We start from the raw sequence: 27,000 nt of genomic DNA, 5'->3' as shown, positions 1-27,000 counted from the left end.
CAACCTGACAGGACCTAAAATCACGGAGGAGACAGACCTTTGGGCGTGTCTATGAGAGAGTTTCGTGACTGGGTTGACTGAGATCCAAAGACTCATTCTAACTACAGGTGGCATTATTCCATGGACTCGAGTCTCAGACTGAATAAAAAGGAGAAGAACCCTAGCATTCATCTCTCTATTTTCTGACAGTGGACGCAAAGCCACCCACTGCCTCCAGCTCCTGCTGCCATGATGAATTCTATCCTCATCACTGCCATGCCTTCCTCTTCAGCACGGCCGCCTCCCTGCTCACTAATCCTCCTCCTTCCTCTTCTCAGACCTGGTGATCTCGCTGAGAGATCAACCCACTTGGGATCGTTGTCTTTCTACCTTAAAACTTTACTTTGGTTCAATATCTTGCTGAAAACAGTATCTTGATACCAAGATACTATGTAACGTGGCTCTCTGACTTTGTATCTTACAAAAACAACCCCTGTATATCCACCTTTTGATGTTTCTAGGGCATTCCAGGCACTCTGCTGCCTCAAGACCTCTATAATCATTGTTCCCTATATCTAGAACTCTTAATTCTTAAATCCCTTCTCCCCGATTCCACTAAGGACTTTATTCATTCCCTGGAAGAAACTTCTCTATTCATTTCCCAGTATCATCTGCCATTAGCAAATAAGCTATACATCTTATATATAGATTTTGCATATTGTCTATCTGTCAAAGTACTCAATTGTTACTAGAATTTGGCTTTTGTTAATTACAGTACTTGTTCACCAGGTGTGGTGGTACATGCCTTCAGTTCCAGCACTCAGGAGGCAGAGGCAGGCAAATCTCTGGGAGTTCAAGCTCAGCCTGGTCTACAGGCCAGTCAAGGCTACACAGTAAGACCCTACCTTAAAAAAAAAAAGAAAAGATCAGTACTTGACTTATAAAAAAAGCTCAAGATGTGTGATGAGAGAGTACATGTGTAGTCACACACATAAGTACCACTATGCCAAGGATGACCCTGGAATATTCTCTTTCATCTTTCTTGGGGTGAAGAATGTGTCCCACTCACCAGCTCATCTAGAATTCAGAGCTGTGTTTCTGTGCTTTGCCAAAGCACTATCTCAACAATGGTGGTAGAGACTCAACAGACAGGACTAAGGACATCAAGTCAAGTGCAGGATGCTAACGATGTACAGGACACCGCAGCACTGAGTAAGAAAGAGGCTGTTTCCAATGTTGAGTCCATAAACTCGTGTGCAGCTCAAACAGGAATGAAGGAACCTCGGGCTTCAGTGGCCTATCAAAGGGCACAGCAGTTTAAAGGGCTGAGGTGTTCAGTCACCCTGCTATGGCTGTTAACAAAATGAATGACCTGTGATTAGTACTGAAACATGAGCTTTCTGTGAGTATCCTTTAAGGTTTGTTTGCTTAAAAGTAATTTACTGATTCCTATGAGTCCACAGATGGAGACTTTAATTACATAGCTTTTCTCCCAAATAGTGACCTGTGTCCATTTGTGGGACCAGTGGATTGGCTGGGAGCAAGAACAGCAGTTTCTATGGAAGAGCACTACAGCAGTCTCTCACACCGACCGAACCCTGAAGCAACTGTCCTGAGAGAGATGAAAGAAGATCACAGGGAGTCAGAGGTGGAAAAATGTCCACTTCAGAATCCCAGAAGGGCTCCTCACATTACAGAAGTGTCCAACCTCAATATAGCTCATGTTGCCCTTGTTTCTACAAATAGAAACTAACATTTATTTACAAAGGAGAAACAAAGAAACAAAACTATCATAAAAACCAGAACAAGTGGTAATGGAACACAGCCATTCTAAACTGCCATTCTCAGTCTATCCACAGAAATAATAGCAATAGAAATGACCAGGAGCCCTCTGTTACTTTGAGCTAGATATACACAGATGCTGGTAATACACAAGAAAATTACTCATAGACATATACACTGCTTTAATAAACAATAAAAAAGGAAAGAAGCTCTAGTGTTTTTAGGGGTCAATCTTTTAAAATAAAAATTGATAAATTACAAATATTAGTAAGAGGTCGAAATGCAGCAGAGAATTACATCTGTCATGTGGAGAACCAAAAAGCGACTTCATGGGATTGTACATAATTTTTTAAAATATTTTTTTATTATTTTTAAATGTATGAGTGTATTGCCTGCATGTACATAAGTGCACTCATGTAATGCCTGTGGATGTCAGAAGAGGACATCAGATTCCCTAGAACTGGAGTTAGGGACAGTTATTAGATTGTTAGCCACCATGTGGGTGCTGGAAATTGAACCCGGGTCCCCTGCAAGAGCAGCCAGTGCTCTTGACCACTAAGCCATCTCTCCAGCCCCGATGGTACATAACTTTAAAGAGAGCTAGGGCATGTATGCTGGGGTGGGCACACTCACCCCCATTCTCCTCTCCATTGGCACTGGCCTCCGCCATCTCAGTGCCATCCAGGTCTGTGTCACAGACTAGATCCAAGGCTCCGTCCACTGGGCATGATGACTCCTCTTTCTATATTATTTAAAAAAGCAAAGATTTATACCATTGTATTAGCAACTAAACACATGAAGTATTATTAAAGTTATAGGTGATTCAGAATTTTAACACAATCTATTTTTAATGTAAAAATTACTTCAAAATACTGAGAAAGGTCCATTTCATGGTTGTTATTGGGGGTTGGACATTTTAAAATCTATACAATAAAAAGTTTCAAGTTGACATATATTGTTTGCATTTTTTTCAATCCTATGGTCTTTCTGATATAAAGCAATGGACTGACAACTCAGAATTTTGATCAATAAATTAGGGACCCGGGTAGCTATCAAAAACAAGTCAAAAGAATACAAGTCATTTCAAAGCACTTGTGTTATTTTCTGAATCCCACATGTGACAAGATCAAGAAGACTTCCTGCTTTTCTTTTTCAGTTATAACTTTAGGCAATAAAATAATTCTTAAAGTAAATTAATTAACTTTAAATATAATCTATCATTTATTTAAGCAGTGACTTGTTTTAATTTAGAAAGATAATATACTAAAATATACTAAACTTAATTATTCTAATGGATCATAATTATTCTGTCAGATCATGAGAGTCTGTCGTGTAGAATTTTGTATTTTCGATGGTACATTCTACTCTAGAGAGCAATGAGGATCCACTAACAATCCCACTAAAATAATTATGACTCATTTATCCAAAGCCTTTCCATTTTTCTTTCTTTTTTGTCTATTTTTCTTAAATAACAAGGATGCATTATTGGGAAGGGGAAAAATGTGCTGAGATAGTCTGTTATCAGACTAAGTACCTGGATTAAATCAATGCGTTTTTAAGCATCAGGAAAGATTTTCTTGTTTGTACAGAAGGAAAGGCACATAGGAGTAAAACCCTATATAACTGATTATCATTAACTGATTATCATTAAATCAAGGAGTTTATGACAGCCGCGATTACCTAAAACCCTGGCTGATGGTCTACAACACTCCTCCCCATAAATTTTAAAGAATTAAGAATTTTTAAGGAAGCCAAAACTATTTTCTGTTATCCTTTATTATGGAGTGAAACTACACATAGATGTCTGTGAGAGAAGTCTATCACTGTTTACTCTTCATCTGAAATCATGTTTCACATCTGAGGATGTGTGACAGGCCTGGAGGCCATTCTCTGACTTTACAGTAATCTACATTTTTTACCTTCATATGCTGGAAAAGAGTACACAAAACAGTAAAAATACACAATATGCAAAAGAGTCCAACTTACTTTGAGAGCATAGAGGCCTGACTTTCCAGGGATTTTGAAGAACGTTCCATCCCCTATCCGAGTGTTCGTGTGAAGCATTGCATTGAGACAGGCTAATGGAGAAGTTCCACTAGAAAAGAAAAGTGAGGGAGAAATGAACCAAGCTGAGATGCAGCTTCTGAAGCAAAACCAAAGACTGGGACGCTTAAAAAAAAAGACCTTACATGCCTTTAAAAATATCCTCCCATCCTCAAAAACATCTACATTACAATAAAGGGCCAGTCCAGTTTTGCCAAAGTTAATCAGATTCATCTGCTTTACAGGCTTCAGGCAGAATGTCTTCTAAACTGAAATTATGCTTTTATTCACAAAGCAACCAACACTGTGTTTTAAAAACCAAAGCTCAAACTTTTATGTGGCGTTATTGTGTAAAGTGACACTACGAAGCCTCAGTTTTAAATTATTACAGAAACTACTTGGTGGGTTCCACTTGAATGATCACAAAAAAAAAAAAAAAAAACCAAGTTCAAGGGCAGCTCCATCTCATAGGTTGAACAGCAACAAAAGAATAATAAGAAACCGGGGGAGAGCTGATTTGAAATTGTAAGCATTTAGGCCCTCCTAGAACCGCACTGCTCACATCTGTGTCATCTCTCCACTAACCTTTTACAATGCCATCCTTTCCTCAGGCACGTGAATTAAGGAAACTTGTTTGGGAGTACTGCCCAGATAATAATATGTTCTGTAGTAAAGCTGTAACTAACTGAATTGCAAAATCATTATGTAAAAGAAAGCAAACTACATTACATTAATGATTGAAAATATCAGTGTACAGATATACAAACACTGCTGAAATGAATTCGTATTCCTGTAAAGATGTTTATGAAACGTAGGATAAATTTAGACCTTTTTTGCATTTTTCTTGCAGGTTAATTTTTTTTTTTTTTGCAAGCTAGAATTTGAACATATGATCACTGCTTTGATTTGATTAAGGGTTTATATGCGTATTATTTCTTATCAAGCCAAAAGAGCAATATTTGGTAAAAATCAATGTGGATTAGAAGCCTTACCTCCACCCTATAGGCCCCTTGGGATTTTTGAGGTTTTTAACTCAAAATATTCTGAGAGAGGGAGCTTTTAAGATAATAAGCTTTCAATTTCTGAGTTTCTGTGGAAAAAAAAACATGTGACGCTACTAAATTAAAATTTTTCTAAAAGCCAAGACAATCAAACCCCTTACTTAGGATGAAAGCTCACCAGTAAAAGGAGAAAGACAAAACTACTGATTTCCAGTGCACACTACGGCGAGGTGACATGTACGTGCATCCTGGCCCTGAAGGTTGGGAGGCATTATAAATAATGGGAGCATTCTTTATAATTTTAGAAAGCAGTTTTTATACTTGGTATGCATGTGTGCGTGTGTGTGTGCATGTGTGTGTGTGTGCGTGTGTGTGTGTGACTGATTCCATCAGGTTGGATAGAAAACAAGAGTCCTCCTATAAATTTAGTCCTAGAACTATGTGATCGTACGACTGCAGCTCACGCAGGAACAGTGCTTTGGACTTATGTAACATCTCTCCTCATGAACATCCTACAAGCTCACTGACCTCATTTCATTATTTTCCCTTGTGAAAGATGTTTGCTTATATGTAAGAGGGCCCAGGCATATCTATGCAGTAAAATAGATTCATCTCCACAGAAATATCTCTCTACGAATGAATTCCAAATAAATAATGCAACACGAGTTATACTGAACACTGCAAAAAATATGTATTTTTTATATTATACTCTCCAGACAAAAGCACAGAAAATTTGAAGCTGGGAATGATTTTGCCAGATTTCTGGAGTTTTAAATTAGTATAACTGTCAGAAATACATACTCATGAGAAGCCACATAAAATCCAATACATAAAAATGACACCATTAGATTTTTTAAAACCATAAGTATAGAAGTTTCCACCCAACATAAAGCCCCACAATATTCTCCTGCCCTTCCTTATTACATTCATAATGTGCACAACACCAAGGACACAGGTTTAGAATATTTAAATGAAAATTTTGAGGCAACTAAGAAATACTGAACAACTATAACACCAGTATAATTTACATTTTCTAAAGTAAAAATGGTTGTAGAAGACAAAGGCGACTATTGAATAGCAGCTTAATGCCATATTTAGTGTCAACATATATGCTAAATATCTAGCATTATTATACCATTTATTAACTCAATTTTACCATGGGAAAATCTTTTTAAATATTTAAATCACAATTGCACGATGGTATAGCTCTAAAAGCCTCAAAAGGTGTCCTAACTTCCCTAAATCTTTCCCTAATTCAATGTATGCATATTTTATTTTAAAATAACATTACATTTGCTTTTTTGGTTTTTTTTTTTGTTTGTTTGCTTGTTTGTTTTTGTCTTTTTGAGACAGTGTCTCTCTGTAGTCCCAGCTGACCTGAACTCACTATGTAGACCAGGCTGGCTTTGAACTCACAAGGATCTGCCTGCCTGTGTCTCCGGAGTGCTGGGATTAAAGGCGTGCACCACCATGCCCGGCTACATTTGCATTTTAAAAGAATTAGAAAATGACTTGCAACTCAAATCACTAACTGGTCAGTCACTCAGCTTTAAAGATGTTATCTGCATTTCTGTATAAAATAATTATTCTGGTCTACCTTATTTAAAAGCAATAAAAAGTATTCATCAACACTCATTAAGGGGAACTGATAGATCTAATGCAATATAGGAAAACAGACCTTAAAAGTTTTTCACCCCAGCTTTATTTATGGCTATCAATCTCAAATCATAGTCTAGATAATTTGAACTCATTTTCTCGAAAAATAAGTGTGTGATCTTGCATGGATGTCTAAACAATCTTTTTTACTTTCAATTTCTTCAAAAACATCATCTGTATAGTTGCTGCAAAGATCAATCCCATCTGTCAGAATGGAGAACATCAGTCCTATTTCAGAACATGTACACGTACAGAGTCTTAAAACACCAATGTTTTAACAAAATATCTCATGGATTTCAGACGTACTTACTTTCTAACATGATGGATTGGAGGAACCAGGATATCCAATTTGTAAAAGAGAAACAAGGGAAAAGAAAAAAAAAGTTATTTTTCTCACATAAAGCACAATTCATTTTACTGCTTCAACAAACAGGGCAATGTACAAGAACTAGCCTAAGGTCTTGGATGTGGCTGCCTGGGGGAGGTCAGAAGTCTGTAAAGAACATTAGGGTCAGGGCAACTCTAGCTCTTCCCTGATACTTCTACCATGTTTCCACTCTGCTCACAATACGCATGTGTCTCCACATGTAAATAAGAAATAAATAGGCAGCATATGCCCCTTCCTCATTTGTCTTTTGTGCCCAGTAATTGTGCCCTTTTCCTACACACCTGTCAGTCGAGATACACAGCTCACTGTACTTATTGGCCTTTCCCCCCGGACTGTAGGGTTGTGGAACCCTTTGGTTTGTTTTCATTTCCCACAACCCCTGAAGCATAACAGGGGTGGAATTTGGAGGCAGGGGAGCAGGCATAATTTAAACTGTCTAGACATCAAAGAACCCCCAGAGACACTTTGCAGAGCCCAATGCTATGTGAAATACAGAAAAACCATTTCTTTCTATCATCGAATTGCTGATGGAACACATAAAATTTTACTGACGGTGAATGTTTAGTGCAAAGAATGGACAGCTTGTCTATTTAAGTAATGTCAAACACCAGGAAGAACACTGAGGAGCATTACTGAAAGAAGGTGTAGGGAAATAACAATGGCTGTCACAATCATAGGCATCCATTCCTTTACATATTAAATAAATATTTCATAAGAACACTTAAGTCACCCAAATCTTAGACTGTTCTACTCTATGAGTGTAGTTAGTAAAAAATGTAACATAAAAGCTTGTGAATATTTAAAATCTCACTTTCCAAATATGTTAATATGAAATTAATGGAACCGGAGAGATGGCTCGGTGGTTAAGATCATTGACTACTCTTGCAGAAGACCTGGGTTCAATTCCTAGAACCCACATGGTGGCTAATAGCCATCCATATCCAGGGGAATTCAATGCTCTCTTCTGACCTCTGTGGGCAATGCACAACATGGGTGCACTGACATGCATGCAGACAACACGCTCATTCACATAAAAATAAAACTGATAAAACATTTTTAAAAAAAATTAATGCTGTGTAACTTAAGCCTAAAAACTCAACACCCTCGGTAAGCAATTATGAAACACCACTACAGACAGAAACTGTGAAGTGCTATTTTATTTTTTTATTTTTTTAATATTTTATTTATTATTTTCATTTTATGTGTATGAGTGTTATGCCTGCCTGTTGGTAAGTGCACCCATGTCATAAAATGCCTGCGAAGGACAGAAGAGGCTGTCAGATCCCCTGGAACTGGAGTTATGGACAGTTAGCTGCCATGTGGGTGCTGGGATTCGAACCCAGGTCTTCTGCAAGAATAGTCAGTGTTCTTAACCACTGAGCCATCTCTCTAGCCCCGAACTGCTATTTTATAAACTATTCTATGCTCACTCTCCTTTCAGAAATATATTCCCACTCCAAGCTTTGAGAAAATATCTTCATTATAAAGCATATAGATTTGAGAATAAATTACGTAAACTTTGGGAATGCAAGTAAGATTTTAAATGTGTATACAGGATCTTTGTGCTCACAGCGAAAAATGAACCGTTTATACTGGGGATTTGTACACTTTACAAGTTATATTTTGCAAACAATGTTCTAAGAATGAATGCTTTGGTTTATTTGGCTATTTATCTGTTTAACAGGCATGGGCCTGCCAGTGGAGGAAAGCTAACCATGTTACAGGTGAATGAGGATGTTTCTATGTACTCATAATAACGCAGTTCATGTCCACTGATAAATCAGTAACTTAGAAGATCAAAACTACCCTAGAAAACCAAGAGCACACTAACTTCTTGCTGTTATATCACCTTTAGTGATAACCGAAAGAAATTCTTTAAAAACCAGAGGCTTGTGTATATATATTTTGCAGGAATAATATGTGTATACATGAAAAATGTGTTTGAAATGGCATATTATATGAGTGATCACAGCACAAAATGTACATAAAACAGGAGCTATGATAAATCTGACATGATTTTGAGAACAGAGTAGTGAAACTCAGGATCCCTGGAATAAAATTACTAGAATTTTGAATGAACACTGAGACATGGGGAATAACAAGAATTTAGACAAATATAAAAGTAAGTTGAAACTCAGACTGACTCAGATAGGGGATGGGTCATATGTCAAAGGAATATACTTTTAAAATTTATGTGCGAGTACATCTACATTATATTTTCAGTGCTAAGCATCAAACCCAGGGCTTTGTCCACATATTTTAGGCAGGTACTGCACCACTAAGTTAAGTCCCAAGCCCTTCCTATGGTTTTCAATATTCAATATGTTCCTAATATAACTTTGGTATACCTTTTATCAAGTGCAGCTATTGAGGCAAGGGATAAAGAGCAAATAGCATACATGAATTATGTTGTACATTAATCCTTGAATTTAGAGAAAAGATTTCAGACATCCTATCTTAACAATTAGCTTTGATTGCCTTCATTATAGAATATCTGACATTCTTAGATATTTGAGTCCAGAACTTTCATCCACTTTCGAAAGATTACTAAGTTATTAATAGATCCACCATAGTAATTCATAGAGACCTACTTACTAAACAGATATTTTATCTTGGAAGGCAAAAATTTCAAAACTTCAATGGAAGGACAAGATGTTATTATTTTAAGCAGTATCTATAGTGACATTAGAAATACTTCTATATAAATACAAATGAAGCATATAATCTACATTATATAAATTTTCAGACTCTGCTAGACAGAGGCAAGGTGGTCACTGTTAGTTACAGACATCGAATGGATCATGTGCCACATGTGTAGCTGGACATTGGTAATTGTTTCCCCACAGATACGCATACCATGCCACGTGACAGGCCTATTACAGAAGGTGGTAAAATACTAGTACGTCTCAGCCCAGAGCTAATGTATCTGAGTACAACTGAGACCGGAGAATTTACTAAATATGTCACATTTTAATAATACTCTTCAACTACAAAATGTGAACATTAAAAGTTTCTGCATCATGAAGGACTGTTCTGAAGACTGAGCTGAGCATGGAAAGTACTGAGGACAGTGTTTAGCACAGTGTACGGTTCAAAGACTGTCTGAAAAAATGATCGCAAATTCCATCATTGCTTCTCAAAGTAACCAACATCTAGACAGTCAAATAACAGCAAATGGAATGAAACTAGCATTTCTGAGCTCATTTGAATAACTGCCCAGGTATGATTTCTGTTTAATTTTTAATTTTATCTTCATCTCATTACCAAAAATGAGTGAACACACAGACATGGAGAACACACTAGTCTACAATCTTTCACATATGGGTGATACTGAAAATGAGCGAGGAGAATAGCAACAGGTATCTATTACTCTGCTTCCTGTTCACTAAGCGTCTCCGCAGTGTTGCAGGCTTTTGCAACTGTTTCCCTTTTCCTTATAGTGATCATAAAACATAAGCACGATTCTCAGTTTTACAGATGTGACTTAGGCTCAGAGACTAAAAAAAAAAAATTAAGTCTAAAAACAACTGAGAGACAAGAAATTCGAATTCTGACTTGACTCCAAAGCCTAATGTAATTCATAAACATTAAAGATGAAAGAATTTTAAGAGCACCCAGCAGAGAATTCAGACCCATCACTGGGATGACTCTGCAGAACTAGATCATTAAAGAAAAAAAATCTATTCTTTGAACAAACATTTATCCAAACACTATATATGTCAGACTAATCTTGAAATAAATTTGCTCACAGACAGTGCTTTGCACATAATAGAAACGTATGCTGAGCTGAACTGAATTTCCTGAATACATATGAAAGGACAGGGGATTTACAGGAAAGGTAGCCTTGAGCCATGTTAAAGCCAGACGAAAATCATTTGGAAATGAAATACTGTCCTTACTTAGCTTATTCCTGGGAAATGGCCCTCATCAACTCCAAGAACAGCAGCAGTCACCATGGACACTATGAAGCGCCTCTCCATCCATGAGAGGACAAAGGAAATATTTCCAAGTTTATCAAAATGAGTCTTCCAAAATAAAATCGTGTATTTTTTGTATTAAGGAACAGACACTGCGTCTGGCAGGATAAAATACTGTCATATTAAAATGGAGACCTAGACTGTATTCCACCAACTGCTAATCACCTTCTCCTGTCTAGTTAGCAAGTTAATACTGGTCCCCAGATCCATCTATGAGATGTTAGACAATGAATGCTCCAAAAATAATCATCAAATGACTTTACAGAATATACACCTCTTATATGTTTCCCTTCCCTAAATTCACCAAATTTATCAGAAGTACATACAGAAATCTCTGAAAAGTCTATCTTAACTTTGATTCCTGTCTGTACAATAAAAGAAAACACCAAGTATACCTTAAGCAATGTGTCCTGGTATGCCAAAATTTTACACAAGACAATCCTGTCTGCATTTATGTGACTGGGATCACTAGCAAAAAGTACCTACCAGTAACCACTCCCAGGGATGTTCAATTTTATTCCCCAAATCTGACAAGATTAGCTTAAAAGTATATAAAACATCTAGTTTAAAATGTTCTTTTTTATTTTATGTGTATGAGAGTTTGCCTCCCAGTATGTATGTATACCCTGTGTGTGCCTGGTGACAACAGAGGCCAGCAGAGGGCCCCTGGCAATGGAGTAACAGAGGATTGTTAGCCTTCAGATGGGTGCTAGAACCAAGCCAGTGCTCTCAACCACTGAGCCATCTCTCCAGTCCCTAAAACATCCATTTTGTCATAGCAAAACATAATGCAATGTGATGGTTTCTGCCCATGCAGACAAAAATTGAAAGAAATACTCAAGAACTTGAAGTAGCATTGAAAAATGTATAAACAGTATCTATGTGCAATTAAAGTGGCATCTATTTTCAAACCTGCATGGCTAACAGATGACACAGTGAACACAGAACTATTTTTCTTGATTCCCGAAGGCGCCTCCTTCATCATCCATGACTGAAACACCTCAGATTCTTTCTACTTTGTGTCCACAAACTCTCACCAAATCCTCATCTTAAATTCACATTTTTTGCTTTTGTATATTCTAATTCAAACATCGCCTCACCCACAAGAGGACCATTCTATTGTCTCAAACTGTTCTTTCTGTTTTCAGTATCCTCCTGCTCCAATTGGATCTATATTTTTGGACATGTAATTTTGTTGCTTAAACACACACACACGCACACGCGCGCGCGCGCGCGCGCACACACACACACACACACACACACACATAGACTGTTCCTTAGGCTACATCATTCTGGTACTTTTTTGTTTAATTGATGATTTTCACTGCCCACCAAAGGAAACTCAGTTTTCCCATTGACAGTTCATTCGCTTGCAATGCACCTGGCACCGATCTCAGCTTCACTTGCTCCAACTCTCAGACATCACCCTACAGTCACACCAGTTCAGTCAGCCTTCATGCCTCTGCTCTAGCTGCTGGCCCACAGGAAGCTCTGTGGCTAGAATTCATCACTCTCATCGACAATGCTTTATTTTTCTATTCAAAATACAAAATTTAAAGGAGAATTTAACTACCTTCCACATGGCAACTTCTGTGATCCAAGGAGATCCCTCTTCCTCTAAAACAGTCTCAATGCTTGGCATCTCTCTCATGTTTTGTCTGTAACAGCTGTTGCACCTCTATCTCTCTCTTTCCTTCCCCTACCCCTTCCAGCCACTTTGAAAACTCCACAGGGAAAAACACGCATGTTCATCTTCATGTTCCCTGGCAAGCCACCCCAGTGAACTCTGAGGTGCTTATTGCTCTAAAGCTGCCACAATCAGAGAGACGACACAAAACCCCTGCAATGGGTATCACCAATATTCTGTTACTCTGTTTAAATTCAGGGCCACAATCTGATCAGACAACTTTCTACATACCAAGCAATCTGCGGTGGACATGTTATGCTTGTATACATGGCAACCCTTTCTTTCAGAATCCCTCCTTTATTCATGTGATTCTAGTGTAGCAATCCATGAAAGCGTCTTGATTTTTCTATCTGGAATGATGCCTAAATGATATGAATTTCCTGGTCATAATGATCAGGAGTTTGAGTATTTTTTTGAACAGTGATGTAGAAATATAGAGATAGAGCTTAAGTTAATTTCAGTGAAAATATCTGTAAAGACAAAGAAACAGTCGACTGGGACATAACCCTGTCTCCATAAAGAAAGAACCTCCAAAGAATAAAGATAGCCAGAGCAAACTAAAACCAAACTCAGAAGGAGAAGAGAAAGGAAATGATGTCCCTGGAACTCCTGCATCAAGTTGCAGTCATGTTGAATATCGACCCATGGGAGGCAGAAGTTAAATAAGGCTAGAATTTCCCTACTGACTTTGACGCCTGACTAATAGAGAGTCCTAGAACAATCACATAACATCTCCAAGTTTCAATTTATTCATGTGTCGCATGATGAGTTTAACACGGATGTGTTTTTAAATTATTTTTATTATGTTTATTTACTTATTCTACATGTGTAGGAGACGGTCATAAAACGTGGAAGTAAAGGACTACTTGTGGGAGTGAGCTCTCTCCTTCCACTTTGTGGGTTTTAGGGATTAAACTCAGGTCATCATGACTGGGGGCAAGCACCTTTACCCACTAAGCCATCTCACTGGCCCAACAGTCTTCTAACACATTTCTAGTTAAGGTTTTAAGTCAATTAGTAACAATTTCACTCCTAGCTTTCCAAAGTTCATTCCAACCGTGCTCCTGTCCACACAGTTCTCTCATCTTCAGTGCTCTTTGCTCCCAATCGTTACTAATGGCTTCTCCTGTTCGTAACGACCCTCATTGCACTCTGCAGGGATTTCATCTTATGCTGCCAGGGTACCATTTAGCTCCGGCCAGTCTAGCACCATGTTGCTGCTGGTATTCTTAACTCTAGTAATGATTCTCTGTGCCCCCCACGTAGTGCCCTGCCAAGTTTCACTACTCAGAAGGCATTGAGAGATTGTTGATAAGCTAACATTTCACAATTTACAACTTGGAACAAAATTGGAAGCTTAACAATTCCAAGAATTGGCTTAAGATATACAGACATGGGAGTTAGGAAATTTTCTACTGAGAATATCAGCTGATCTAACCCAATTTGGAAATCCATTTGGCAATATCTAGTGAAAAGAATCTGCATGCTCTACAGATCAGCAATTCTACTCTCTGGTATAAGCTCTAGAAAATCTCATATTGTACCAAGAGACACTTGTTAGAGGAAAAAACTACAAATAATCCGAATGTTCAATAGCCTATAACCATGAATGTAGATAAAGTTAAATCTAGGTAACCACAGTAAAAATACAGACCATAAAGTATAGTACTATACAGCAAATTGCTGATTCTGATTGCCTCTGAGGAGAAAGAAGAAGCTCAAAGAAACCTCAGCTTTTTCTGTAAGAATTTATTTAGAATAAATCCAAAGTAAACGTGGCAAGTCTACATGTTAATTCCAAATGGTTTCTTCTAGTGTATCAAGGTTCTAACTCTTTTCAACTTTTTTTCAAAATAGAAGAAAGAAGACTGTTATTATTGTTTGACCCATAATTTAGCTTCCAGGTCAAGCATACGTTCCCCACTGGTTCAATTTTGTTAATGGCCAATTATTTTGTAGGAAGCCAGCACCTACTTCCATAGAATGGACAGAGGTGCATTATTATAGGCAAAGTCCCTCTCAACTCCTCCAAATCCCATGCATTCCTTCAAGAATAGTAACTACTAAAGAGCTAATATATTTTATTCCCCATCTGTAAAATTTATATCCATATGTGTGTACACACACACACACACACACACACACACACACACACACACTCAATTCTATGGATCAGATAATTGTTTTTCAGTTGTTGAATAATGATAAGTATGCTTCTATACATACAGTGACAGAGATTTTCCCACAGAACATTTTACTTTTTGGCTTTCAACAATCCTCAGAATCTTAGATGTTTTGAAAAATCATATGAAGTAGACATATTGTATAACAATTTACATGTTTATTACAGAAGACTTAGTTTGTATAACATGCTACTCACTTACATAGTGAAGTAATAAGGAGACTCATTACAAGCATAACAATCTTTGTGGAATAAATTTCAAAAGCTGGGTTTTTAGTCTGAAGGATCCATTAAAAGTATCAAAAGCTTCCTTCTAATAAAGTACCTACTCAATGACAGATGGTATTAATTTTAAACTTTCATTAATCAAATCAAGGGTGGATGCCAAGGGATCACTCCAAGTCAAGGAAAAAGCATGAAGGATAAATAAATGGATGGGACAGAGTGTCCCACGAAGCCCCATGGTTAGTTGGTATTTCTAGAATAATGACTCTCAGGCAGACTAGAATTCAGATCCCTGAGAAATTTTGTGTACCGTGCCATGATAAATGATATTTGCTACAATCTTTTAAATGTCATAGCAAGCAAGCCTAAACTTCCTGTAGGAGGTAATGTTGTACCTGAGAGGATTTTAACATCTATCAGCTTGAGGACAGATTTAAACTGAGACCAACCTAGAAGATAAAGCAATGAGGGATACACACTGTGGACATGCAAAATATACGGCAGGAAGTTCGCCAGCAAGCACAAGGATGCAGAGAAAGCGGCAAGACACTCACGTGAATGGAGGGGGCCTTTAGCCATGGAAGACACTCACGAGGGTGGAGAGGGCCTTTAGCCATGGAAGACACTCACGAGGGTGGAGAGGGCCTTTAGCGCCACGAAGAGTGTGTGCCTAGCAAGGGCAAGGCCCTGGGCTCCATCTCCAGCAAAAAACAGAGTGGAAAAAGGTATAATTAAGTATGTGAGATAAGGGTGGGTAGGATTTAGAATTGTTTCTGAGACTGCAGGTAAATGGAAGTATAATTAGTTAAGGGGTGTAATACAGAAAAAGTGAGATTGTGGTTGCTTCAAGGACAAGAGGCAAACTGTTGTATAATTAGTATAGGCAGTACAAAAGTGGTACGTTTGGAAGCAACATGGTGAATTTACCTCTGATAATAGTAAAGGTAGGTGTGTAAAATTCAAACACACATTAGAGTCATTGTTGGGACTGGAGATCAACCCTGGGAATCATCAACCCACAATGGACATTTGGGGTGGTGACATTCCATACAGAATCACAGTAAGAGAAAAATTATTCACTTGAGTTTATTATTTGGTTTTTTGTTTGGCTAGTTGTCTGGTTTTGAGACAGGGTTTCATTATGCGGCCCTGGCTGGCCTGGGTCTCCAAATCACGGAGATATGCTTACCTCTGCCTCTTGGGTGCTGTGATCAAAGGCATGTGCCACCACACACATTGGTGGCAATGACCTTCTGTGAACAATGCCAAAAGCCTCTTCCATGAGCTGCATGTCATTTAACTTTGTGGCTCATATTTGCATATATGGGAAGCCCATGATGCTGGATTTCCCCTTTGTAGTTTATAGCTGTGAAAGGTTATTTCTCAATCGAGGATGAATCTCAATCTGATAATTTTTCTCCGATGAACTTCTGGTGTCTTCCTCAATATAAAACACACCGGCACACTGCATACTCAATCTAGGTGTATCATGGAGCACCATCTGCTACTTATGTCTGATCCTTCCTCTCATCCCTTTAATGGCAGTTCTAATCTGAAATTTCTTGATCAGCAGAATGTCAAGAGAACTCAGCTCGGAATTTTGCTGGCTGTGAGAAAATTTTACCTTTAAATGTTTGATAAAGGAAATATCTAAAAATAACTATACTAGCCACTGCTGTTAAGATTGGCTTTCATACCATAAGACAAATATTAATTTAATTTAGCTTTCCTCTTTCTTTGACCAGTCATATTCTCAAGATAGTTTTAGCAATGTCTTTGATTAGACATTAAATATATTTAATAAGTACACCTTAATAAAATGGTGAATTTCAAACACCATAATTTTTATGATGATATGAAATACATCTGCAAATTCTGCAGAATTTTAAAGTAAAAACATTTTATTTTACATTTGATTTTACCTAATTTCTGAGTAAGCCCTCTTATGGAAACAGTACATTTTGGAAAGGAATGTGAATACAAAGACCCGTAGACTCAAGTGTCCCTTCCTTCCCCAAACTTAGTATGCGACACATAAAAATATGTATTGGGTATCAGCAGCTGGTCTAACAGAGATGCAATTTACCTGGTTCTTGTTTTAATTTCATCACTGTGGAAATGTGATTCATAAGAGATAGAAATTAGAATCAGAGATTTTCTAAGTGCTTAGGTTTGGTACAAGTCAATAGTAACCGTCTTAACTACAGAGCAGGGGACTGAGAGCAATACAAATATTTAAAGAGAATAAATAATAATACTTTATTCTGTCACTATGGAAAACTATCAAATTAGACATGTAAACATACTAATAAACTCCCAGAGCAATACAGTTAAGAGGTTATGCATGTATTAATTCTGTTTTATATTAAGATTCTTCCTGAGGAAAAGCATGCCCCACAAGGACAAACATATGCCTGGATATAACAAAATTCCCTGAATTGCTATTTGACAACAGTGTCAACATTCCAACCAGGTCCATAAATAATCCCCCAGAGAATAACTCCAGCAAGGAAAAGGGGCAGAACAAGATGTAAAGAGAATCAAGGTAGAAAGGCAGAAATGTCTGGCAGGGGAAGAATTCAAGATCAGCCACTTCAAAACTCCTCCCACACAGCTGACCAAATGCAACTGAATGAGCACTGGAGGAAGATCTAGAAAACCAACCGAGCTTATGCCACGATAGGAGTCATGTTCTTGTCTTCCTTTGTTTTATAACCTTCCTAAAGACGCAGTTTAGAATATCACAGCTTCTGGCCATTTGTTGGACATTTGGGTAAGCACAGCTACAGGCTACTTGTGTACCTTGAGATAATATTCCCCGAGGCCTCATACTGCCACTTAGGCTTTCAGGAAATAGTTCCTTGCTGTGCCTGCCTCCCAATTCTATGAAATCTATATTTCACCCAGTATCAGTCAGGAAATCTTAAGGTGCTATGTCCAGCTATAAACATTACTTCATGAGTTGCTAAGGGACAGCACCGACACTGAGCAACTCCACTTAAAGGGCTTTGCATCTTTGGGGATGAAGGGACTGTGTCCTAAGCAACCAGTAACATTAGCAGTATCAGCATACTGTGGAGGTAACCACACTAGCTATAATATACTATGTAATACCTTCTTATTGCCAAATGACGGTTTTCAAACACAGAGACAGTATGAATTCTGGCTTTGCCAGAAATAGATCCACTGTGATGATAAGCCATCGACATAAAAAGGGAAACTAGTAAAATGGACCCAAACCTATTACTCTGTAATCAGAGCACCAAAATTTGCCATGCCTGCCGCACAAAGGTCCACACAGGAAAACTGTGCAGATATATTGTTTTTAAAAAAAGCTCTTATAAACTGTAAACCCCTGGTGTTTGCCTTAAAGCAGTGACTGTCCTTGAATAATCACTACCTGAGTGACTTCATGCATTGACCCTTAAATCAGTTTTGGGGGCTATAACATTGGTATCATTACCTCTTTTCAGTACAAACCGAACAAAGGTCAGAGTAAAGACAAAATCCAAATTCTAACCCTGTTCATCTCTTAAAAAGTAAACATTTGCTGACCCTAAAATCCTTCCTTCTGGCACTTGGCTTGTCAACTCTGGAAGTTCTCAAAATAAACATGAAGCTAGTACATTCCTGTTTCCACCATTTCCTCCTTGGTTTGCTCTCACCTCCTAATAGGCATGTTTTTCTCCCCCGCCCCCCGGGACCCCTACTTCAAGTCTAACATTTGCTTGTAGCATATTGTGATGGAAAAACTGAGCTTTGGAATCTGTCAGCCAGAGCTCAAATACCAGATCTTCCACTTGTATTTGTGAGAAGTTAGGCAACACCCCCAATTTCTCTCAGCTTCAATTTCCTCATCTGTAAAATGAGGAAACAGCACCCTCTTCTCAATGTTTCTGTGAGGTTTAAATGAACTAAAAAGTAGAAAACGCTTGGCTCTGTGCCTGACACCAACTACTCAGTGCACAAATGTTAGTTTCCTGCCCTACTGCCAAGATGACATTCAACCAACAGTTCTAATGATATTTACAGACACATCTGTGTTTCCTTTCAGTTCTTTACCTGCATTCTATTCTTAGGCCTGATAAACTTCCTCTAACTTCAACACTCAACAAGCTTTTCAATCGCTAAAGGAAAATAACTGAAATCATATGATATCGATAAATAACAGCCAACAAGAGGCACCAAATTTCTAAGGAACCTATTCCAAATGGAAGGAAACTCGAGCATATTCTTTGTCAAAACTTAAAATGCCTGAGCAGTAAAGGAAAAAGAGGCAGTTTTTACCTGGGAAAATTCCTTCAGAGAACAACCCAGTTTGATTCTCAGTAAAGCAGTCAGGATAATGAGGTGCTTTCAGTGACAATAAAACAATGCAGTCAAGGAGGAAAGTCAGCTCTCAGGGAATGTCATTAACATAGGCCACTTTCCCTTCAAGAGTCCTAAGGAAATAAGTGAACAGGCAGACTACAACTTCCAAAAAGAAGGTCATGGAGATGCAGTCAACGTTCACAGGGAAGAAGCCTGTGACTATATTCCAGAAAGGAAAATAAATATTTCTATCTGATGTTGTAATAGGATTTTTGTGATTAGATAAATATGTGTGTAACATACGGCCACAGTTAGCACAGACTGTAACTGAAGCAGAGCAATCAGACCACGCCTACAGGTTTCCACTCCCCAACAAGCCCCGCTTTCTCAGTTTCCACGCTAGTCTGCACTGTCACACCGGAGAAACAGAAATGACAGATGGGAGCGACCTCGGTCAAGGAATCACTCTCATCACCTTTGACCCAGTCATTCAGATTTCACTTCCTGGCCTGCGGGCATCCTCCCTTGCTTGTCCACTCAACATGAACAGGGGAATGAGTGACTGCTACAGGAGTCCATTCAAGGAAACTCAGTGTCCATTTCACCCACGCCACTAGCTGGTACCTACCCGGAAGGAATGAACGGAACCTCTCCAATGCAATCCCAGCCACTCCTGCTAGTTCAAGCATTCGGATCAGCATCACCTCATGACCAACACGAAAGCTGCTGAGGCTCTAATACAATCATCATGGAAAGTTGTCCCAAATCCTTCATTCGAGGAAGAGCCTTCATACACACCAACGCTGTCTCCAAGCCATGCCGGGGTCTGAAACCAGACTGGAAAATATTATATATGTGTATATATAGTAAAACTCCCACAAACCACTCTTCTACTTTTCACAGTTATTTACAGCCACTAAATCCATTCTCTATATATCACCTTTCAAGGTGAAGAGATGAGCATTCAAACAAAGGTCCTTTCCATAACAGAAGGGAAACTTAGAGCACAGGAAGGCCTGGTGCTGCCTGGAACATACTTTGTCCTGAAGGGAAGAGAAAACACAATGTTGGTTTCCAAGCCCAATCTCCTAAATTCATGGACAGCATCGAACTTTTTTAAAGAGCCCTAGAGATCAGGAGCTGGCAGAGCAGTGTCAGACTAAGTCTTGAGGCTCCACTTGACTTTCGTCAGCGTGCCTTGACTTCATCTGAATCCCGCTGTGTGGACACTTCTTTCCTAATCCTAGCAAGCATCACTTCAATTGCATTATTAGACGGTCCACTGATGGACGAGGTCTAGACTGACTGCTTTGCTTATCGTGGGCACAGAGCTGACATGTGGAGATGAACAACAACTTCAAAAGCATAAAATGATCCATGGGCCCCCAAGAGCCATGATACCTTAACAAGTAAAAAGAAATAAAACCAACTAAGAAACCCACTTTCCTTCTCCTTAGTGAATTGGCTTTTTAAAACAACGTGATAAGTCTCAAAGTTTAGGCAGAGAATTTGCTATTATATTTTCTTGGGTCCTTTACTGTAAGACCAAAGATAAATTCCTGGGGTTTTTTTTTTTGTATTTCTTTTTAGTTGAAAATAATACAGTACTGATAACTACCTATAATTTTTAATCCCAGCACAAATATTTACCAAGTTTCTATAATCCATGATGTGTTTGAAAATACGATCTTTCCATACCCTTTTCTAAGATGATTCCTGAGTCTTGCAGAGGGGGTGTGATATAGATGTCCCATTTGTGGCTGATCACGCCATAACCACTTATTCTCTGCATTTTGACCAGTTGTGAATTTCTGTGTTATCAACCATCAACTATACAAAGACATTTCTTTGATGAGGTTTGAGTGGACAGCACAAAGTGAAGCTAATGGGATATTAAATTGTTTTTAAAAAAGGATATAATGGGGGCTCAGGAGAAGGGTTGGATCTGGGAGAAGTTACAGGGAGCTGTTAGGGATGAATATGATCAGCATACAGTGTATGAAATTCTCAAAGAAAATAAAAATATTTATTACAAATAAGAGTCAAATCACTGCAGCAGTATTTTCTATGTACTTACCCTAATTTTTTTTTTTGCATCAAGCAAATAGCTATGTGTAAAAGTGTTGGTTATACACGATTCCATTTAAAGCTAATGGAATCCTGCCTCTCCATGTCCATTTCACTTTTTCTCCTGACCAAATCCACCTCATCTTTGTCAGTAGCATTCAGTTTACATTAAGATGAAAGAGCTTTGAAATGACCATCCCTTACACCACCTCCGCTGCCTACCTGGTATATACTTTCACTCCCAACTCAATTATTCTGTAGATGTCAAATACCCAGAAATCTTTAAGACAGATCTAGACTTGCGATTTCTACCAAATACAATATTCATTATGTTTGTCCACACAGAGTCCACGAACTTCATCACATCTCATAGAAAGTGACATGTCGCTCACTAAGAATCATACAAAAAATGACTAACTCTCCTACATGGGAAAAAAAACCTCAGAAAATATTATTTTTAAATCCATGGGGATATAAAAAATGAAATGCTAGTCCACTTGGTTGCTTAGTTCAAACTTACTAAGTATGGTACTTAGCATTATGTAGTCACTATAAGGCCTAATGTCTGACATACTGACTGACCCCCCTCATCGTACAACCTGAGGCTCTGAACATAACACAGTAAATGGTGTATTTTCAAACCATCCCTTAAGCACATACTAGCTAAAGAATCTGTAAGTAATGGATGTTTGAGCAAATAAATCTTTGCTGTAATGTTTACTGTGATCTGGGAACTAACTGTGTGTGCTGCTAGCTTTCCAGGAATTCATAATTTAGTTGGGAGTAAAACATGCAAACAAACAGCTCTAACAATGACATCATAAAAGCTTTCCAGAGGGTAGAAAACAAGGAAATACATGTCTGCCTAGGTACCGTGGAGAAGGTTCCTGGGGGAGGTGACACCTGTGTCTTAAATGATAAACAGAAATTATGGTAATGGTGGCAGAAGTGGCCAGCGACACTAAGGCATCAGGATCTGCATGACTTGCAAGAACCTTGAAAATCACTACTCATAACTAAAATATATTCTATGCTCTGTTCAGTTTAATAGCTGGTAAATCTATCTCAGTATCCAGGGAAACTCTCAGTATATTGTAAATATTCAGTAAACATTAAAATGTGAGGCCCTCAATGACAGGACACAAATAAAGGCATCGATTTTTCTGTGGAATGCTTTCCTACATCAGAACTGTAGCTCTCTGAAGATGGCATCTCATTGTTGTTGTTCACTCTTGAAATCTATCCTCCAAAAGTTCATCTTATACATTCAAAGCTTCGGGATCAAATTTCAAATGAAATTTGGATGACAGTGAAAATATACTGGACTTTTAAAACACATGTGTTTCCCCCAAAACATGCCAATTATATAAACAGCAATAATACTGTTAGAATACTACAAATGAACACACATGAAGTTAGAGGATGTGAAAGGTGTAGGGAGATTCGACATCAAGGTCACATACTCAGGGGGCTGAAGAGCCGGGGCTGGGTGGGGAAATATGCTCTAAGTGGCAGGTAAGATCCCACCAAAGCATCTCACTAAATGAAGAATATTTACTTTCCACTGTATTATGCAGCAGGAACATCCCTTAGCCTAGAATCCAAAATACTGGAGTCTGTTCCATCAATAAACAACAGTTTTAAATCTTGTCACAGAATCCTAGCTAAGAATACAGACTAACTGGAATCCACATTTTAATTTCTGATAAAATTTTATTTAAGAATAAGTAGATGCTATTATATATTTCTTCTTGAGATATGAAATATTTGGAAGCTTTGTTCCAAAATGCTACTGTAAAATATTTCAGAGCATAACTTGGACTTCATTCCATCATGATTAACTGTTTCCAAGTTCTGAACAAAGCAGCCAACAGTGAAATTTTCTATGCTAAATATCTTTAACTTGGCAGCTAATTTTTCCAAAGTTTTCCAAATTATTTTATCTGTATAACAGTCTTACAATGTAAATAAAGTTATGATTTCCCTTATTCTACTGGAAAGACAGGAAAAGAAAAAGACTAAGTGACTTATCCAGGATAACACATTATGTTTGAAGCAGAAACAGTTAGAATTCAGATTTCCATTCAGTCATCAGAAAATATCATCAGCCTATGATATGGTGACTTTTTAAAATGTTGATACATACTTAACAAATCAGGCCCAAGCATGAAATCAGACAAAAAAAAGGTGTGAGAGAGACTGGTACTATTTCCACAATAAGGGTCCTCCCTCTCCTCTAAGATCCTACCCACCATCAAATATTATGTGGGAACAAGTCTCCCACATAACTACTGTATTCCCCAACTGCTGTCAGCTCAGTACAAATGTGCATCTGGTCAATGGGGCATCGTAACAACTGACACACTTGGCTCCAGAACACGTCTTTAAGGGTTTTGTGCACTCGTTCTTTCTTTTTTTTTTCCAGATGCATTTCCTTTTGGATTACTAGGATATGAACAGAATTACAGAGACAGCAAAGCAGTAAGATATAAGGACCTGGCTGTGTGTGCATTCTGAAAGAGCAGCGCTTCCTCCCTGTCCCTGGACCCTCTCTGCAGAAACAAAGCTGAAGCGAACTTCAGTGTGGTGATACCACTTACTCTAGGAGGCCAGAACAGCACAGCAAGCTTATGCACTGGCTTATAGTGATAAGTTGTAAAGAACAATCAAAAGTCATCTCTTTGGTCTCAATTTTCAAAATCTAAGAAAAACTGTCTGAAAATATTTATTAACTGCAAAAGCTTCATAAAATCAACACCATGTCTTTGTAATGTGCTTGTAAATCTATTTTCAAATTTAAATTTGTATAACAACCATACACAAAGGAAAGGGATTAATTTTATAACTGAGGGATTAAATGACATAATTAATTATAAAATGATTTGATAGCCTCAAATGTTGAATTATCATTGAATCAGATAATCATGTACACATATACATATATGGACACACACACACACACACACACACATACACATATATAAAACCTGTACTACACTGACATCTAAAAGTCCGTTCATTAAGAAAACGCAGATGAAGCCAGGTGTTGTGGCACAAGCCTTTAATCCCAGCACTCAGGAGACATCTCACTCCGTGAGATGGAGGCCAGCCTACTCTATATAGTGAGTTTCAGGCCAGCTGGTGCTACAGGGAGAACCTGTTTCAAAAACAGGAAAAAAAAAAGAAAACTCAAATGATGATTAGTATCAGAATAAAGAACAGATAAACAACAGGTTCACATTAGGTGGATGTTTCCTACCTGTTGGGCTCTTCATGTCATAATTAAACAGTTATCATCTAGTTTAGCATTATATATAAATATTTAATTGGTCTCCATTTTATTTATATAGAACTAAGAAGGAAGTATAATAAGCAAAGGTAAAATATTTTAATATTTGTATTATAATACATAAAAAAACCACAACAGGATATAGGTTCATGGGGAAAATCTGTGAAGAGTATCACTGATGCAGTGGGGGCCCTGTGTGCAAGCTCTCTGCAGGCAAGCCTGCAGACCCTTGTTCCTATCCTCAAGTGTGCTGGAAAGAATAGCTGAGAGAGAGTATCAGTAACATGGTCTTTCCATCTCCACTGGATACTGGGCCTGGTTAGGTGCACTGCACTCTCTATCAGCCCACAGTGAGACTATAAGGCCACCTATTCTGGCCTTCCTTTGGACTAGATCTTGATGGAATGAAATGTCCATGAGACCAGAATCCAAAATTTTAGTTAAAAGTATAAAATTACAATGCAATTAACTCTCCCACCTTAACTCTTGCTGACAACTGTACAGAAATGTGCCACTGGAGGTCAATAAAGTAAGCTAATAGCAGAAAACTGGGTCAGTGGGCACCCAAGACTTCAGACAAAACAGGTAAAAGAACACTTCTCTTGTTTATCTAGGCTAGCCTTCACTTACTACTGGGCTTTTATATATTGCCCTCATTTTCCAAAGTGATCAGTCTCTTCAAAGTTGATAGATGAGTCAACTATTCACCAGCTCTATTAGTGGAGAGACAACAGCACACCTTTCCTAAACCCAGGTTTCCTGAACTGTAAAACAAGAGCCTGAGGCTATGTGGTTTGTAAAGGCATTATCAGAAACAAAACACTACAACTCCAAATGAAAATTCACTTGCAACTTAGCTTGCATCCTAATACAGAAGAGGCTTCCTTGAACGATCTGACTCAGCAGGGGTCTGTGTGCAGACCAATTTTCCAAACCATATTTTCAAGTTGGAAGAATTCTGACCTCAGTAAAGGTTTTCTGTAGAAATCACTCCTGGTCTTCAATTTGGTAGAGAACTCACCAGCTTTTGCACATCAAACCATCCCCTACATTCTCCAAACAAGGAAAGTTTTTAAACAAAGGCCAGAGATTGCTTAGGAAACAAGGTGGACATTGGGAAAAGGCCAAAGATTTTGAACTGTAGACAATCAGCTGTTTCAGACTGTTCAAATGCCTCTGAGATTCCTTGTCCCTTCTCACGAGAAAAGAACATTGCACCATCGCACCTATCATGCGAAGTCGTGGATAAATGGCTGAAGACCGTGCCATAGCTGGCACTTTTGGTAGAAGGGTATCTAACATAATAGGTAAATGCTAATCTCAACAATTAACATTTCCAAATTAAAGATGAACTTTTAAATGTGAGCAGTAAGCTTCTGGTGAAATGTTCCAAACACTTGGGATGTACAAGAAGAAGACACAAACGTTCAAGGCTATCCTTAGCTACAGAGCAAGTTTGAAACCTTCCTGGGCTACAAGAAATCCTGCCTCAAAAAACAAAAGTAGGGGCTGGAGTGATGGCTCAGAGGTTAAGAGCACTGGTCCTGCAGAGGACCCGGGTTAGGTTCCCAGCACCCACATGGAGTCAAACACCAGCCCCTAACTCCAGTTTCAGGGAATCCGATGCCCTCTTCTGACCTCCATGGACATTTCACAACACAGATGCACTTACACACATGCAGGAAATATAATTATGCACATAAAATAAAAATAAAATATTTTAAAATAATTTTAAAAAACAAAAGCAAAAAGTAGATGAAGAGCAGATCCTCCAACGACCTGAAGAGTAAAGTTAAATCAGTTTATCTGGGCCAACTGCAGGGCCTTAAACACCCAAAAGGAAAGTATCACCAAAGGTTAATGGGGTCAGTATAATTTTTAAGAGTCCATATGTATAGCTAAAGGCTACATAACCAGAAACAATGCCAGACAGGTGATACCTTCCTTGGAGTTATTGGCCAAGGTGGCACAAGAGACTCCCAGACAGTAACCCAGCATAGAACTGGGAAAATGAACAGCAGACTCCAATCTTATCTAAAGGAATATTGACAACTGATTGCTGCTAGATGAGGAAGAGTTGACCTTCCTAAAACAAAGACGTCTAGATGGGCTGACTAGATTCACCAAAAGGGCAAATAGTGGGGAATGGCTGGGGGTGCCGACAACACAGATGACAGTAACAGGGATGACAGAGTATGTGGGCTCCAGTATGTGGGAGTGGGGGAGGCTATGGGAAGGTGCCATTTGGGAAATGGGTATATAGATGAATAAGATTGTGTGGGATGGTCTGTATGATATATACACAGAAAAATCAACAATTTTTTTTGAAAAGACATATTTGAAGAGGAAGCATAAAAATTTACTTCATGTTAAATAGTAGAGGTGATAGGCATTACCAGTGAAATCTACCTCA

At 38.3% G+C, this 27,000-nt stretch overlaps 1 protein-coding gene across 1 annotated transcript in view; it reads right to left on the bottom strand.

Annotated features, from left to right (window-relative positions):
- Nucleotides 1–27,000, bottom strand: part of Asxl3 (ASXL transcriptional regulator 3) — a 166,939-nt gene that overhangs the window by 126,336 nt on the left and 13,603 nt on the right. Inside the window, 3 exon segments of the mRNA XM_008828849.1 lie at nt 2,395–2,503; nt 3,748–3,856; nt 12,734–12,736. Of these exon segments, the coding sequence (XP_008827071.1) occupies nt 2,395–2,503; nt 3,748–3,825 (187 nt within the window). The 5' untranslated portion in view covers nt 3,826–3,856; nt 12,734–12,736.

This window comes from Nannospalax galili, unplaced genomic scaffold (assembly GCF_000622305.1).
Source record: "Nannospalax galili isolate Female #2095 unplaced genomic scaffold, S.galili_v1.0 scaffold252, whole genome shotgun sequence".
Lineage (NCBI taxonomy): Eukaryota > Metazoa > Chordata > Mammalia > Rodentia > Spalacidae > Nannospalax > Nannospalax galili.
Note: the sequence above shows the minus strand (reverse complement) of the source record. Positions and strands in the feature narration are given on the sequence as shown.